Source organism: Strix uralensis, chromosome 19, assembly GCF_047716275.1.
Source record: "Strix uralensis isolate ZFMK-TIS-50842 chromosome 19, bStrUra1, whole genome shotgun sequence".
In the NCBI taxonomy this organism is placed as follows: Eukaryota; Metazoa; Chordata; class Aves; order Strigiformes; family Strigidae; genus Strix; species Strix uralensis.
The window spans coordinates 4,668,115-4,683,427 of NC_133990.1; the positions used below are offsets into that span (position 1 = coordinate 4,668,115).

General features: G+C 39.6%; 2 protein-coding genes across 6 annotated transcripts in view; both read left to right on the forward strand.

The window, feature by feature from the left end:
• Positions 1–24: 24 nt before the first annotated feature.
• On the forward strand, positions 25–12,955 carry FN3K (fructosamine 3 kinase). 4 transcript variants are annotated; one of them, XM_074888784.1, is made up of 8 exons: positions 25–2,472; positions 3,653–3,858; positions 4,931–5,112; positions 6,174–6,325; positions 7,639–7,730; positions 8,961–9,043; positions 9,928–10,050; positions 10,871–12,955. In XM_074888784.1, exons 2-8 carry the CDS (start codon positions 3,837–3,839, stop codon positions 11,207–11,209), a joined length of 993 nt encoding a protein of 330 aa, XP_074744885.1. In that variant the 5' UTR covers positions 25–2,472; positions 3,653–3,836; the 3' UTR covers positions 11,210–12,955. The 4 variants fall into 4 exon arrangements, with proteins under 4 accessions (XP_074744885.1, XP_074744886.1, XP_074744887.1 ...); XM_074888785.1 differs by having other exon boundaries at positions 25–991; positions 2,007–3,858; XM_074888786.1 differs by having other exon boundaries at positions 25–788; positions 2,007–3,858.
• Positions 12,956–13,917: 962 nt separating this feature from the next.
• TBCD (tubulin folding cofactor D) overlaps positions 13,918–15,313 on the forward strand; it is a 129,277-nt gene continuing 127,881 nt past the window's right edge. For both annotated transcript variants that reach the window (XM_074888789.1, XM_074888790.1), the window contains exons 1-2: positions 13,918–13,995; positions 14,293–14,518. In XM_074888789.1, the coding sequence (XP_074744890.1) occupies positions 14,326–14,518 (193 nt within the window). In that variant the 5' untranslated portion in view covers positions 13,918–13,995; positions 14,293–14,325. The remainder of the gene's footprint in view (positions 13,996–14,292; positions 14,519–15,313) is intronic.

The window sequence follows — 15,313 nt, forward strand, 5'->3', positions numbered from 1 at the left end:
ATGGGAACGTGGTCATGGATTTTAATCTGGAGCAGTGTGGCACTGAACAAAATTTACATGTTGCTTGGTTACAGTATCATTTGAGGTTGTATCTGTGCCTTCAAACTTTATGTATTGTCCCAGCTGTTTGGATGTTGTTGATGAAATGTTATGTCCGTGCCCATATCCTTATCCCGTTCACCCAAACTTAGCACTGCTTAGGGCAGCTGATTGAAGAAATGCTGTGGAATTTTAGCCAGCAGTCAGTCTGGTTAGATCACTGTTTATTTCCATATGCTTTCATAATCAAGTTAGAAGTTATTTAACAAGGTCATTCTGTTTACAAATTTTCAACAAATCAACATCAACTAAAACACCTAAATATTTCTTATCATTAGAAGGTGAAAAGTGATATGAAGGTGGATTTTCTGTCAGTCATAGACTTGAGTGATAAATGGTAAACCTTCAAAGATCATCTCTTCCTAATAGAACTAAATCAAAGTATTTTTGTGATTGAAGGAAAATTGTGTTGTATGCAAGTTACATAAATAGAAACAATTGTAGTTAGAGTTTTAATTTAAGCAATATTATGCTCACTTTTTCAAAGCTATTTTGTGCTACAATTAAAAATGGGAGAGGTGTAGAGAGGAATACAAATGGAATGTAACAGCAAGCTTACTGTACCCCGGATCCTTTGGTCCTGAGTTCTTATAGACAGCAGTTGAATCAGGGGATGGAGAAGGGGAGGAAATCTTCTGAAGGCAGGCTGCTGAAGGACTCTTAAGAAGAAATTGCTGCAGTTCTATAAGGTAATTTTTTTTTTCTTATGTATTGTGTCGTTCTGCACTGCTCTTAGAATTCTCCTCTTGGACTGTTTTGTTGCATTAAGTGTTCTAGGCGTGCCTTTGTGATTCTTTATCTTTTTCTCTCATGGTGCAAAAGCTAATGTGTCCTGCTTTTCCTTCTCATATATTCCTCCCTCTTGGCTCCTCCTTGGCACATTCTAAATCTGGTGAGTGTATTTGCTTGTACCCATGCTCTCGTTCTGTATTTTCTGGTTCTGTATCATAATGTTTCTGACTTTCCATTCCAGTTTGGACAAGGAAAAAGGGTAGAAGAACCACTGAATTTTTCTTAAATACACAGTGTACATGCGTTTATATATTATAAAAAATTGTAATATCCTCTCATGATGTTTCTAAGTCTTTTCTCAAGATGGATCGCAGTACGTGTGGCATATGTAGACTAAACCATCTCATGGCATTTATTTGTAATACTTTGAAAACCGGATCTCTCTGTATCTTTTTTCTTAATTTAAACTAAATTTTGAAATTAATTTCTTAGGGAATTAATCATATCCCAATGCACTAATTATGTGTAATTTTAATAACATCAGCTTCTGCCTTGGAGAGGAGTTAGGGGAAGGGAGGCTTGGAAATCTGGACTCAGAGGTTAGGATCATAGGAAAATTCCAGTTGGGACAGACCTCAGGAGGTCACTTAAAGCAGGATGAGCTGTGAGGACAGGCCAGGTTACTCAGGTCTTTGTCTGGTCTTGAAACCCTCCAAGGATGGAGGCTGCACAATCTCTCTGGGCTTGACTGTCCTAATTGTGTGAATCTTTCTGCAAGAACCTGTATTTTTGCTGAATTGCTTATAGTTCCTATGTACACTACATTTCAGTGTGATTGTTTTGTTTTGTTTTCATTCTCACGGACTGCTGCCATCCGCACAACCTGCCTGCAGATATCAGTGTTACACTCTAGTACTGGTTTTCTTCCAGTTTTTCATCTTCACTGCTGTTCCAAAATAGATCTGGTGATTTTAACTGGTTCTGGGCTGTTCTAGCAGAAGTAAAAGCAGGTGGGAAGTGGTATATAATTAGCTTGTCCTGTAGGCACTGATTGTGACAAAAGGTTTAAGGGGAAAATGTATTTCTGGTAACAGCCACGGCAGAATCACAATAGCTTTATTATTTTTCTTTGTAAAGTAATATTTGATTGCTTTTCAACACATTTTTCTATGAAGTCCTTGAAGAATTCACTGGAATCTCCCCAAGATTGATATTGTATACAGTGCTGCAGCCCGTTACAAAGCAGTTCCAAACCGTTACGGTTCGCAGCTCCACTCCAAGCGTCACCCCGAGGACAGGTCTCGGACAGGAGCCCCCAAGGCCACCCCCGCAGGCAGCCCCGTGTCATCCGCGGGGGCGGGGGGTGCCCGTTCCGCGGGGATCTGGCCGTGGTGCTGAAGGCTCCTGCTCGGAGGGTTCAGCGACCGGGTATCTTCAAGCACTCTGTTCCTTCGAGCCCAGCTGGGGCGCTTTTGAGTTGTTTGACTTCCAGTGTTTGAAATTATATTATTCGAAGTTGCTTGACTGGAAACGATGTGAACAAAACTGTTGGGAAACCAGGCCTTTCACCTGTGCGTTACTGGTTCAATATCGACCCAGCGTGGAAGCAAACAGAAGGCTTTCCTATCGCTTGGCTACTGCGTAAGTAATGCAACATATTTGGATTAACACAGTCCTGTTTCTGGTTTAACCAAAAGTAAAATAAAAAGACAGAATGCTGAAAGAAGTGTTACAGTCAGTAACTATTAACGTCTTCACTGGAAATTGTAGGAGAGAAGTCCATGGCATTACTAGACTGCAAAAATTTGGGGTTCAGTAGTAATATTGTGTATGAACATCCATTCGCCTTGTTTGTTGTGGGTTTGGGGCTTTTTTTTTTTTTTTTTTTTTTCCTTAACAGGTAGATAGAAAAATGAATTAGGGTATCTTTCACTATGCAGAAATAAGGGTCCCCGCTCATTGTCATTTATTTTGTTGCCGAAAAACCTTATTCCTTTCTCCAGGTGCTCCATTACAACCTAGGGTATGATTGGAGGCCATTGTTCTAATAGTAGGATACTCTTCAGGGCTTCATCCATCCTGAAATTCAAATTGCTTGGCATTTTCACTGTCTATAAATCCTTCATATGAGTCATATTAAGTAACTGCCTCACACTGTCCAAGATCTACAGCCATAATAAAGTTGCTTTGAGTGCATGTGCACTGGTTTACTGTGATTTAACGTACATGCTGAGCACTTATGCTTTAAGCTTTATTTGGTCTGGGCATAGTTGTTTGCTTTAGCAGCCCTGGCTCATTTTCCAGGCACAAATGCTCCATGAGAGTGTATGGATAAACTCCTTAAGACTCCTACAATAAGTGCTGACTCCTCTACCTCTCCGCAACATTACTTTTGTAGCTCTATTTTGTGAATAATCTGTTTTACAGTTAGTGTATCAGTGATGTGATGGTGATAAAATACTACAGCTGGACTTTGTAGAAGGATTGGCAAAGCAGTCACTTTAGACATGCAATGCAAATGTCCACCCAAGATACGTAACCTCAAATGTGGCTTCTTGCTGTTCTTGAATACTCTTCTGCATTTGAATCCCTGTTTCTGATTCCAGGTCATGAGCTGCACTTTTCCAGCTTGTGCTCTTACTCTGTGAGCAATGTCCTGCTCAGATAAATCTGGTTGTTAGAAAAATTCCTCCTTAGCCAATCTGTCCCGTTGAGGTCTGCTGTGTTCCAGCTACTCTGTGTACCATAAGGAGCAATGTTCTGAGAAATTACTTGTTTGAGAAATTACTTGTACTATACCAACATTTTTCACTACATGTAGGACTGGAACCACTTGTGTGTGTACTGAAGAACCTACCTAAACGAAGCCAATATTTGTCCAGCAATCATTCTTTTCTCTGTCAAAACCAAATAGCTTAGATGAATCGATGCAAACAAAGAGTAGTGAAAAGAGAGATAACTGCATGAAAGCACAGTGCAACAGCATCTAGAAATTCCCTGGGGAGATGGTGAGCATCGCTGCTCCAAGTGAGTACAAGAGCCGCAGCCTTTTCCGTGCTGGGAGTCGGCCATAGCCACCTAACCAAATATATAATATACCAAAATACAATGTACCAATATCTTTATACAATACAATATACCAAATATCTCTATACAGACATCATTAAATATTGTAGGGTTTGGGTTATGATAACATGTTTTAAAGTTTTAAGACTCTATACCTGAGGGTGTCAGTGCACTTTGCAAGTATGAAGTGATTAAATTTAGCAGTACCCAAGGGATCTTTCTGTATGTTACAGATTGTGAAAGGAGATAAAAAGGTGAAGTGATATCCTAAAGGTCATGTTAAATCTGGAGAAGCATATAGGAACAGTATCCCAAATGTCTTTATTACCAGCTTGATGCTTTTACTATGGATTTTCACTTGATAATGTCCAGCCCTGAGCACGTTACTATCTCACTGACTTGAGGGCACTTTGAGGCAATAAAAATCTTTTGATTGTCTCTTAAAGAAATCTAATTATGTCCCAGGAAGGGAAAACGTTCTAAAGATCTCAGTGATGACAACAGAACTCCAGTCCACACAAAGCAACTACAAGCAGAGAAAGAGCCCACCAACCTTTCCACGTATTTCAGGTGGCTGACTTACAGTCAGCAGCATGATTTAGTTACATCCTTAAGGACTGCAACTTTGGGTTTCCCGTCTTAAATAACCACAACGCATGTGCGCAGTTTGTACCGTTGCATTTAGACTCCCTCTAGTGGGTTGGTTTAAGAATGACTTCCACAATGCGATCACAGAGCTTAGAAAAGAAAAACGGGTCCAAACTACAAATACCAGCAGCTCTCAGCTCAGTTGAGAGAGGACCCAGGACACACCTCTCAATTTTATTCTAGCAAATATTTTGAAAGATTTTTATTTTTCATGTATAGCTATAAAAGCCCATGGGAAACAAAGCATTTTGAAATATTTTCTCTGGATTTGTTTCTTTTTTTTTGGCTGCTATTTGTCTTTTTTTTTGTTTGGTGGGTGGCCCTTTCTACCTCATAGCAGAGTGACAGTGAAAGAAGGACCCAAACCTTTAATCTTGTTTTGCAGTGGATTTAGCAGAAAGCAGCTGCAGCAGCCTGGAAATTACCATGGAAAAAATCCTGAAAACAGAATTGAAAACTTCTGTTCTGAAGGCTTTTGGAGGCTCCGGAGGAGGATACATTAGCCAAAGCCAAGCTTATGAAACAGACAGTGGACGAATATTTGTTAAAATCAACCACAAACCTCAGGTTAATGCTAGCAGATATTTAACTACTAATGTTATTGCATGTAGAGAGCTTTTTATTTTAAAAGGACCTGATTGTTAATAATTTAGAGTTCTGCATTTTCAGGCTGACTTTTAATTGTTCTAGTTTTCCTTTCAGTTTTCTTTTAAAAGCTGTAGTCTATTATATCAAGTATTAATGCAGCAGGTTTGGTTAATGCAAAATGAGGTGGAATGCAATGTGATAACTCTCAACAACAGGAATTGGCATTGCAATGTGTAAAAAGGAGGCTAAGTACAGAGTTATTATTATAGTGCTTAGAGTTTGGAAAAGCCTAAAGCTGAATTTGCATTCACTGCATTCCTTTCCATGTTTCAGCTGGGAGGATAGGATAGTGGGAGGGAGGAAACAGGGAGCCAGTGCTAAAACTCATATATTATTTTTAAAGCTACAGAGGTTTCAGACTTCCCCATTGCTTTTTGTATTTCTAGAAGGAAGATTCTTACAATTTTTCAGGCCAAGCTCTTGACTTTTCCATTACTAAATGAATACTCGATTGCTTTTTGTAACACCACAGTGCATCAGAAATTTGCTTTGTTGGTATCAAAACCGTCCTAAAACTGCTGTGAAAAACAGCATTTTTACTTCAGAAATGCAGAGTATAGGCCTAATACTTGTTCGGTCGTCTCCATCTGGTGGCCATTGACCTGCATGGAAAGGTTAACCAGTTTAAGGATTCAGTCTTTTACTGCATTTAGAGTGGTCGTCTGTGGTTTTGAAGGAGGTCATCTCGGGTGTTATCCTCAGAGATACTGTTACGTCTGAGTAGTTTGGTATCTCCATAAGCAGCTGGAAATCATGGTGAAATGTGACGTATCCTACTACCCTGGAATGAATTTGGGAAAAAAAAGAAGTTAGAATTAAGGCACTCAAGTCTCCCTGTGTGGACTGAAACCTTGCTGCAGCTACATTCTTTTATCAAGATGAATTAACTCCTTGTAACTTTGTAAACAAGGCTGTTTTTTCCAAAGTACTTGTTGCAGACATCCATAGTTTAGCCCAAAGATATTCTTATTCCTTGACAGGCTAGAAAAATGTTTGAAGGGGAAATGGCAAGTTTGGAAGCTATTCAGAAAACCAGTATTGTGCGAGTGCCTCAGCCTATTAAAGTAATTGACCTACCTGGAGGAGGAGCAATGTTTGTCATGGAGTACCTAAAGATGAAGCACCTCAACAAGTAAGTCTGTACATCTGTTTTTACTATGTTTTGGGGCATATTTTCTTGTATCTTAGTCAGAAAACTTCCTGAGAGGAACCTTTCTATTCTCTCAGAGATAGAGCTTACGTCTGTCAAGATCTATGTTTGTGTACATTAAAAAAATCCAATGTATCTATATATTTGTGTATGTATACACTTCTTCCTCATATTTTGCTCTTCCCTGACCCTCTACCTGCAATAGAAATGGCATACTACTGCTAGCCTAGAGCTTTGTATGCTGGTCCACATGTGCTGAGATGCTACTAAAGTCAGTGTGATAATGGCTGAGTTTAGCCCACCTTTCCCTCATGAGATTTTTCATTTGGGTTTCTTTTTCCAGCCTGTCAGTTTTCTTTAAATGTATAGGCCTCCCATGTCTTTGAAACCTCTGCTTCTCTAAGTATAATCTTCAAGTATGATTGAAGTCAGTCAACAAGGTCAAAGGCACTAGGGTGAGGAAGAACTAAATGGATAGATAACATGAAGTTCCATTTCATCCATCAACCAACTTGCACGCAGGCTTCAGTAATCATAGACTTTCAGGAGTTAACTGCTTCATTCTGGGCCTCTATGGGAACATAGTAATGCCTGGGTCTCTTCTGGCAGTTGTTTGTCCAACCTATCTATTTTTATTGGGAAAATAATGGCAATTCCACAGCCTCTCCAAACAGTCCATTCCAATCCAGCCCACTGTTCCTAGGAAAGATTTTCTAATGTCTAACTTCAGTCCTCCTGGTTGCAATTTTAAACCCATTATTTTCTACCTATTCTGGGCATGGAGAAGAAGTTAGTTTCCATTCTTGCAGCTCCTGTTCAGGTATCTGTGCAATATTTTAACTATTTTTAGTTGTCTGTCTTCTGCATTAAGCAGCTTCAACTCAGTCCTTGCCTATGGCTTCTTTTTAGACTTACCATTCTTACTGCTGTTCAGTTGATCTCAAAGTGTGAAGCCCAAAAGTAGATACCATGTTCTATTCTCTGCTTATTGATATGGAGCTGATAAGGAGGATTACTTGATCCTCCTGCACTCGCTGCTCCTTTTCATACAACCTTGTGTTCTGTTTACCTTTCTTGCAAGAGCATTGACTTGTGTTAATTTTATTATCTGTTACAACCCATTTCTTCAGAGTTGTTGTCTATTCATTTGCTCCCTGTTATGTACTTTGGAAGTTGATTAAGGTTCTGTATTTTCCAAAAGTATACTTGGTTGTATCTAATTGGGATTTTTTTTCCCTGTAATATTTTGTTCACTTGCCTTGTTTCAGTTTCATTTCTGTTTTTTGATCCTACAGATATTCTTCAAAGCTTGGAGAGCAAATAGCAGATCTTCATCTTTATAACCGGAAACTTGGAGAGAAATTGAGAAAGGAGGGAAACACAATTGGTAGAGTATTGATATCATGTACTAAACCAAAAAGGAAATAATTAATTTGGCTGTTGTACAGTATTGCATTATAATTTTAATGATAATTAAAGTCAATACTGGGACACTGTTTTCATGAGATGTCTCTCCTGTCCCTATGCCACACTTTTCAAATGTACATTACATACCCAGGAGCTATAATTACTATTATAATTTTCAAACATAACATTTTAACCTTAACAAAATTAAATTAATTTGGTTTTAATTCTTAATTCTGTGTATACTTTATTGCATGAAATTATGTGGATACTGACATTGAGTAAGAAATAATGCTACTGCTTGATAGTTAGAGCTTTCAACATTTCATGAGTCACACTGAAAATTTGGGCTAGTTGTCTTTTTCAGTGTCAGTTAAACCTTTCAGCTTCATGTACCGTCAATCTCTTAAAATGTTCTTAACCTTACAGACATCCTCTTTTTTTGTTTACTGTTGGTTTAGACAATTAACTTATTACAGAATGTGGTCCCAGTTAGGAAACACATTATTAAATTCCCCTTTAAAGATGTTGGGGATTACATTTTTGAACTCAAATATGTAGCCAAATATACAATTGCTGCTCCTTGAAGACAACTGTAATTCAGCAGTGTAAGGTCATGATCCAGTTTCTGTTGACTCCAGTGGAGGCACCTGCCATCATTCTTTGGAAAGTGGATTAAGGTGTAAATGGGGAGAAAATAAAAAGGAAGCTCTACAAATACTTATTCTTTTAGAGTTGTTAGTATTAAAATATGAACAACCAGTCTGTATCTGTGTCTCTCCCATGACATCAGGGATGGACTGGGTTTGACTCTTAGTGGTGGACATATTATAATCCATTATTTTTGAGTGATGGCCAAATTAGTGGCAGGTCACAAACAGTCTATGAACCAAAAATAAGCCATGTTTAATGACAACATGTTCAATATCGAACAGTTGATTGCAAATCTGGTATCTGGACTCTGTTCCTGAATGTGTAACTCATTTATTCAAAGAAAAGTCACTAACTGTGACTAATTGTGCCTCCATTTCCATTCAGTATCTTCACGTTTAAGAGTTTTCTTTCTATCTCTAGAGAGGGTTGTAACCATGAAATAAGTGTAACTTACTGCTTAAAATTATTTTGTATGCCTGTTCTCTGAAGTTTAGTTCTGTGTTTGCAAACTGTACTATGTAAGAATCTCAAAACTCCCAATATTTATTTTGTTTCTTAGGTAAAGGAGCAGGTCACTCTGAGTCTCAGTATGTGGATAAGTTTGGATTCCATACAGCCACTTGCTGTGGTTACATACCACAGGTATGTTCAGTGCCTGTGAAAGCTAACATGTACTCGTGTGGTTCTATAAACTCCTTATACAACAACTTGTTTCATTGGCCTTTGGCTTTATGATCAGAGTTTTGCTTTCACTGCTTCATTCTGACCCAACAGAACATGATGGCTATTCAATGTGTGCGGCTTCTGACAATGCATGTAGCAAGCAGATGCTGTGGACTGAATAAGAATTTGAAATTATGTGGTGGTTCTTTAGCTTGGTGATATTTAATAGAATAAGTATCCCTTCACATACCATGTTAAGGTTTTGTTTTTTCAAAACCCCTACTATATGTATCTCAAGTGGCAAAATCCATTGCTTTTAGAGCACCTCATCATGTAACACATCACATAAGACACTGGAAAGGGCTCTCAGAGATTAATCAGTCATTTGCTGGCTCTGCACACAGTAGAATTTCATTCTACTGTTTAACTGAATGAACTTTCAATATCTCAAACTCTTTGCTAAGAACAACTTTTCACCAAATTAGAAATGCATTACCCAATAAAAATGAACAAATACTTTTGCATTTCCAGAAAGATTTTGGAATATAATATGGAACAACTGAAATGATCTCACCAGAAAGTTTCCCTCTAAAATGCATCAAGAAAATTTGAATGAATTAAAATAGCCAGAACCTCAACTTATATCTCATGCTAAAGACAGCCCCACCTAAGGATGGAAGAGAGCATCGCTCCCAAAAAGAACGATCAATGAAATGTCAATAACATCATGCATAGGTCATACTAACATTGTCTAGGCTATTGTGTCAGCATTGAACATTTTAACTTGATATCTATGTATTATTAATACTGACTATGCATATGTTAAAATTGTTTATTACATACCTCTGTATCATATTTTCTAGGTGAATGAATGGCAGAGTGATTGGCCTTCCTTCTTTATTCGTCACCGACTCCAAGCTCAATTGGATTTGATTGAAAAAGATTATGGAGACAGAGAAGCCAGAGAACTTTGGTCGCAGCTAAAAGTATGAACCATGTCTTAAATCTGTTTTTTAGAATGTTAGAAAATATGTATCAGTGGAATTTTAAAGGTGTTTTATAAGAGATTTGCATAGCTTTTAATGAACTGCAGTAACTCGACTAGCTTCACAGCTGGTCCAACAACATTGTCAGCTGAATAGAATTCATGTTGCTCTTTCAGTTTTTTAACAGATAGTGAAATAAACCTGCAATTCAGCACTGACATGTATTTTTTAGAATACAGCTAATAATAATAAGATGGTAAATCCTATCTAAGAACTTGGTGTTACAAAGTGGGTAAGATTCTGCTGCCCAGGCAGATTTTGTTTTTAAAGCTGTGTCCAGGCTCACAGCTGAGACTGTGGTTCAGGCCACGCTCAGTGCAGCACTCAGGAAAGAGCCAGGAATGTATTCCTCTGCAAGCTCTACATCACAGTTTGTTCCTTAATTCTGATTAATTGGGAGCGATGTTTAATGCTGCCCTTTTTGCCACTGAAACCTTTTAATTTAAATGAAATTTTTTTATATTTCTTGTGACAGCCAATACTACCCTTGCCTAGAAATAATGGATTAATACTAGATGCTGATACTAGACTGTGAATTAAATGATTTAAATGAATTAAATGTCCAGAACAATCAAGAACATTTATTACTGGCTACAGTTCAGGTTTATGCTTGTAGCCATCAACTTCAAAAGCACTCCATGAGGACTGAAAACAGGCAGTATTTGACCAGCTAAGTCTCTTATATGCTACAGAACTTTGTTTTATTTAATATTTTCTTCAAAACTCTTTAATTACTATGTGTTTGTTCATGCTTTTTCAGCTAAAGATTCCTGAAATGTTCTGTGATGTAGAAATTGTTCCTGCTCTCCTGCATGGGGACCTGTGGGCAGGAAATGTGGCTGAGGACGACTCTGGGCCAATTATCTTTGACCCTGCTTCCTTCTACGGCCATTCAGAATTTGAACTGGCCATTGCTGGAATGTTTGGTGGGTTTAGCAGCTGTTTTTTCTCTGCCTATCACAGTAAAATACCCAAAGCTCCAGGATTTGAGAAACGTAACAAATTGTATCAGCTCTTTAATTACATAAACCACTGGAACCATTTTGGGACAGGGTACAGGGGATCTACCCTAAATGTAATGAGAAAACTTCTGAAGTAACTGGACGGATTTGAGAAATTCTGACATAGTCCCTTAGTAATGAACAGCCCCTGCTTATCAGAAGTAACACAAACAAGGAATTAATGTTGATGATAAAACATCTGACATGTGAAAGGCTTAGTACACTTTTGAACCTCACTAAATGTTAAGAGTGATTGCGTAATTTTTAACTGATACACTAGTTTAGTAGCACAGATTCATACCCTGCTGAAGGACAAGACTGCATTGTTTGTGAAGACTCCACTAGGCTGGAAAAAGAGCATGACAGGCAGCCTAACCTTACCCTCCATAGAGAGTCTCACTTCATAGCTCCTGCGTTTCCACAGTTGTTTGCATCTTGCCACTTCTGCTGCTGCTTTATCAGCAGTTCGTTATTGAGAGCTACTGTTGTGGGGTTGTGGTGCTGGAAGTAATAACTAATTCCTTACGTCTTCCCTTTTTTGTTCTGTTTTAGTTTTGTGTCTCTGTTTCCATCCCTTTTCCCATTTATATTTCTGTTGTCTTTCCCATGTTAAGTGTCCTAATCCAAAATTTACATCAGATTCTATGAATCTGAAAATGAAAACAGTCTCTTTTTGATTTAAAGAGTAGACAAGGCCCTTTGGACTGCACTTGGCAAACATATAATTGATAACATTTCTAATATTTATTTTAATTTAATGTAATTTACTTACATGCTTTTGTTTTTCTCTTGATATGAGAAATTAAATTATAGTGGTATTTCATAAGAAGGATGTCTCTGTAGTTCCTTGGAAATTAACTGTATGGTCAGAAAGTGGGTTGTTACCACACAAGTTTGATAATAACATATCATATTTTTAGTATGATATTTTAGAGTGTTACACTATGATAGTAACATTTCAATAACTTTGTAAAAATATAGCAAAAAGTGGGAGGGAGGTGTAGTGTTTTGATGACAAGAAAGCATCTGTTGCTGCTGTGTTGGTTGGTGCTTGAGCTATTTTCAATTTTAGGAAGTAATCTACAGAAGGCAAATCTAGTCTGTTCTGCCACTGCTGGGTTATTGAAGGAACAGTGTCAAATTAGATGGCTTTATAATGTTTTTTTAATATTCCTAACTGCTTTATTTTTACAGAAAGCATAGGCAATGAGAATTTGGGGAGAAAACTCTGCAACAAAGATATTGGCATACAATGTGAGCTAGAGTACATTAGCAAATCTGTGGGTTTTTTTAATGGAAGAAAGTGGTAAAGTAAATGTAAGTGCAGTCCAACAAATGCTTATGTGAATCAGCAGATTTGAATAAGAATGACTGAACTTATGTATTTAGGCCTCAGACAGTTGTCATGACTAATACCTAAAATATATTAAAAAATACTCAAAAATATTTAGACTTTTTTCAACCTTATTAAGGCTATCCTATAAAAATTTAATAAAGTTTCAAGTTAGCTGTTGTAACTGATACAATTTAAAAAATACATTTCATTCTCTGTAAACATAATTGGTTAAAATTTTTTACTTCCTTAGAATTTGGGCTACAATTAGGGGAAGTTGTCACAGTGTGGTTATAACACTTAATAGAATTATAACAGTGGAAAAGTGGAATAATAGAATAAGAATACAGGTGAAATCATAGCTGAGAGCTAGAAGACCCAGGTCTGAGAAAACAGCAAAGTGCATGCGTACTAGTATTTATTAATGTTAACAAAAATACTTGTATTACATTGGAAAGTACATGTGAACTTAAGCTCCTTCTCAAATAAACTACTTGCCTTGCAGAAACTAGGTGTTTGGTGTACCTGCATTTTGTGATTGTGGTTTGCTTCAATGAATTTGAGCCTGAAGATAAGGTATTTGGGTGTGGATGGAGTTGCTGGATACAGGGAAAGAGAAGTTACCTGTCCTGATGTCCTGACCGGACTTTTAAGTGTCCGCCTGAATTTCCGTTATAAGCAACAGAGTGAAATGAGCCCCTCTGAAGGTGACTCATCTCACCTGAGCACCCATTTTAGTTTGTCTGCTGGTCTGATCCTTCAAGTTTATTTTCTATTGAGTAAAAAGATAACCTGAGGTGACTTAGCCAATGCTCACTTCAGACCACGACTGTAGTTTTCTAGTGTTGGCAATGGTGTCCAGAGAGAAGTGGCAAAGTAGTGCTGTTACCTGGTAAATACTCAGTACCTAGGGTGGAAAGCGTGTGGGAAGAGGGGATGGAGATGTGGTATGTCTTGGGCTGAAATAGGACAGAATAGATTCCTAAGAAAGCCAAAGCAAAAGAATCTGGCATGAGGGAGTAACTGCTGTGAGGGGGCAGACATTTGTTTAAGTCTGCCCACTTGCTTCCCTTCCCTTTTTTTTTTTTCTGTAGTTGTAGCTTTCAGCATTCGAACTTTGTTTCCACAATTTTATAAGATGAGTATTAACCATATAATTCAGTGTTTTGGCATGGATAGGGTAGACATGGAGAGGGTCAGGGCTAACTGCATAGTGCAGTTGCCTTCCATACACCTTACACCATACACTGGAGAGGGAAATTCCGGCCGCTTCCTCCTGGCAGGACAGGGTTTCTGTGCTCGGCGGCCCAGCAGACACACGGCCGAGAAGCAGCGGGGCGCTTCCCTGAGGAAACCCCCCCGCCGCGCTGGGCACCGCCCGGCCTCCCCCCGCGGGCCGCCGCCCCCTCAGCCGCCCGCGCAGGGGCGGAGCCGCGCGCGGAGCGCACCCGTCTCTGCAGCCTTCCGGCCCGCGCGGCGGCCCGTAGGAGGGCGGGTGCACCCGGCAGCGCGCGCGGAGCAGGCAGAGGGGAGCGCAGCGGCGTTGCCAGGGTAATGCGGGCGGGAGCTGCCGGCTGGGGTCGGGACGGGGGGGGGTGAGGGCGTCGCTCGCCGTCCCCGGTGCTGTCGCTGGCGTCTTCGCCACCTCCGAGAGCCACCCGCGGTGTGGGAGGGCCGGGCCGGGCCGGGCCTCCGCTCCGCGGCGGTGAGGGGTGCGGTGGGCCGCATGGCGGCGGGCGGGGCCGGGCCGTGAGGAGCGGCGGTGCCGCCTGAGGGGCGAGCGGCCGCCCCTGCTCCGCGTACCCTGCGCCAGGGAGAGCCTGACTGACCGGCTGTTCCTCTGCCCAGCGTTCCAGGGAGCGCGGCCGGGCGGGCTCGGGCATGGCTTTGGGCGAGATGGATGGAGCGGAGTCGGAGCCGGAGGAAGGCCAGAATCAGGAGCTGGGTGTCATCACCACGAGAAGTATCCTGGAGAGTTTCACAGAGAGTCAGGAAGTCAGGGGGCTCATCGGTAACCTGAAGGGGGTCTTTGGCGATCCGGTGACTCGAGAAATGACCATGGAAAAATTCATAGGTAAGCGCATCATCCAAAGGAAGCATGTTCTTATATTGTTTAAAGGAACTTATTACCAAAAAAGGACCAAACTGCTACTTTTGCATTAGTGATAGTGCTGGAACTCTATCAACAGGTAATTTAGATTCAATTTTTTACTCATTTTGTTTTCCAGATATATGTTACATTACTATGCAGTAAATAAAACCCCAAGTCTTAGATTTAACAAATCTGAATTCTGACCCGTGTTTAGCCTCCAGTTTCCTATTCAAATGCAGGCAATAATTCAGTTAAAGTTTGTATGTCTATCAAATAAAGCCATTTTTGTACCTAATAACTTGTTAAAATGCATACATTTTGAGCTTTAAAGGGGTCATTTCATAATTTTATGTTTCATAGGAAATATGAAGGGTGGCTGAATCTATACAGATCGTGTAGTTGTTTCTGAGTGGAGGGAACTTGGATCTGACTTAGTAACTGAGCTTTTGTGCCATATAATGAAAGCTATTCTGCTCCTAGACCTCAGCTGAATATAGAAGTAGAATAATTACCTGCATGTAGCAGTGTGCTAGGTAATTAGCCTGTTATAATGCACATCTGTGTATTGGATCCACTATTCTGACCAGATGATTTGCAAAAGTTAATTCAAGGTTTCATGTATTTACAAATCAAATGAAGTGGACTTGCATTCTGCGAGTGATTTTGCAAAAATGGTGAAATTGCAAAAACCTACAGACAAAGTATTGATCCGGTGTCTATGTGTTTGCCTACCTAGTTTCTTTTTGTCAAAAAATAAACCAGAAAACCAAAAATTCG

Excerpts from the sequence above, each read along its gene's own strand:
- FN3K (XM_074888784.1), top strand. The coding sequence starts at position 3,837 with ATGGTGAGCATCGCTGCTCCAA. Across the intron at positions 5,113-6,173 it reads AAATCAACCACAAACCTCAG|GCTAGAAAAATGTTTGAAGG; the intron begins GTTAATGCTAGC and ends ATTCCTTGACAG. Across the intron at positions 7,731-8,960 it reads AAAGGAGGGAAACACAATTG|GTAAAGGAGCAGGTCACTCT; the intron begins GTAGAGTATTGA and ends TTTGTTTCTTAG.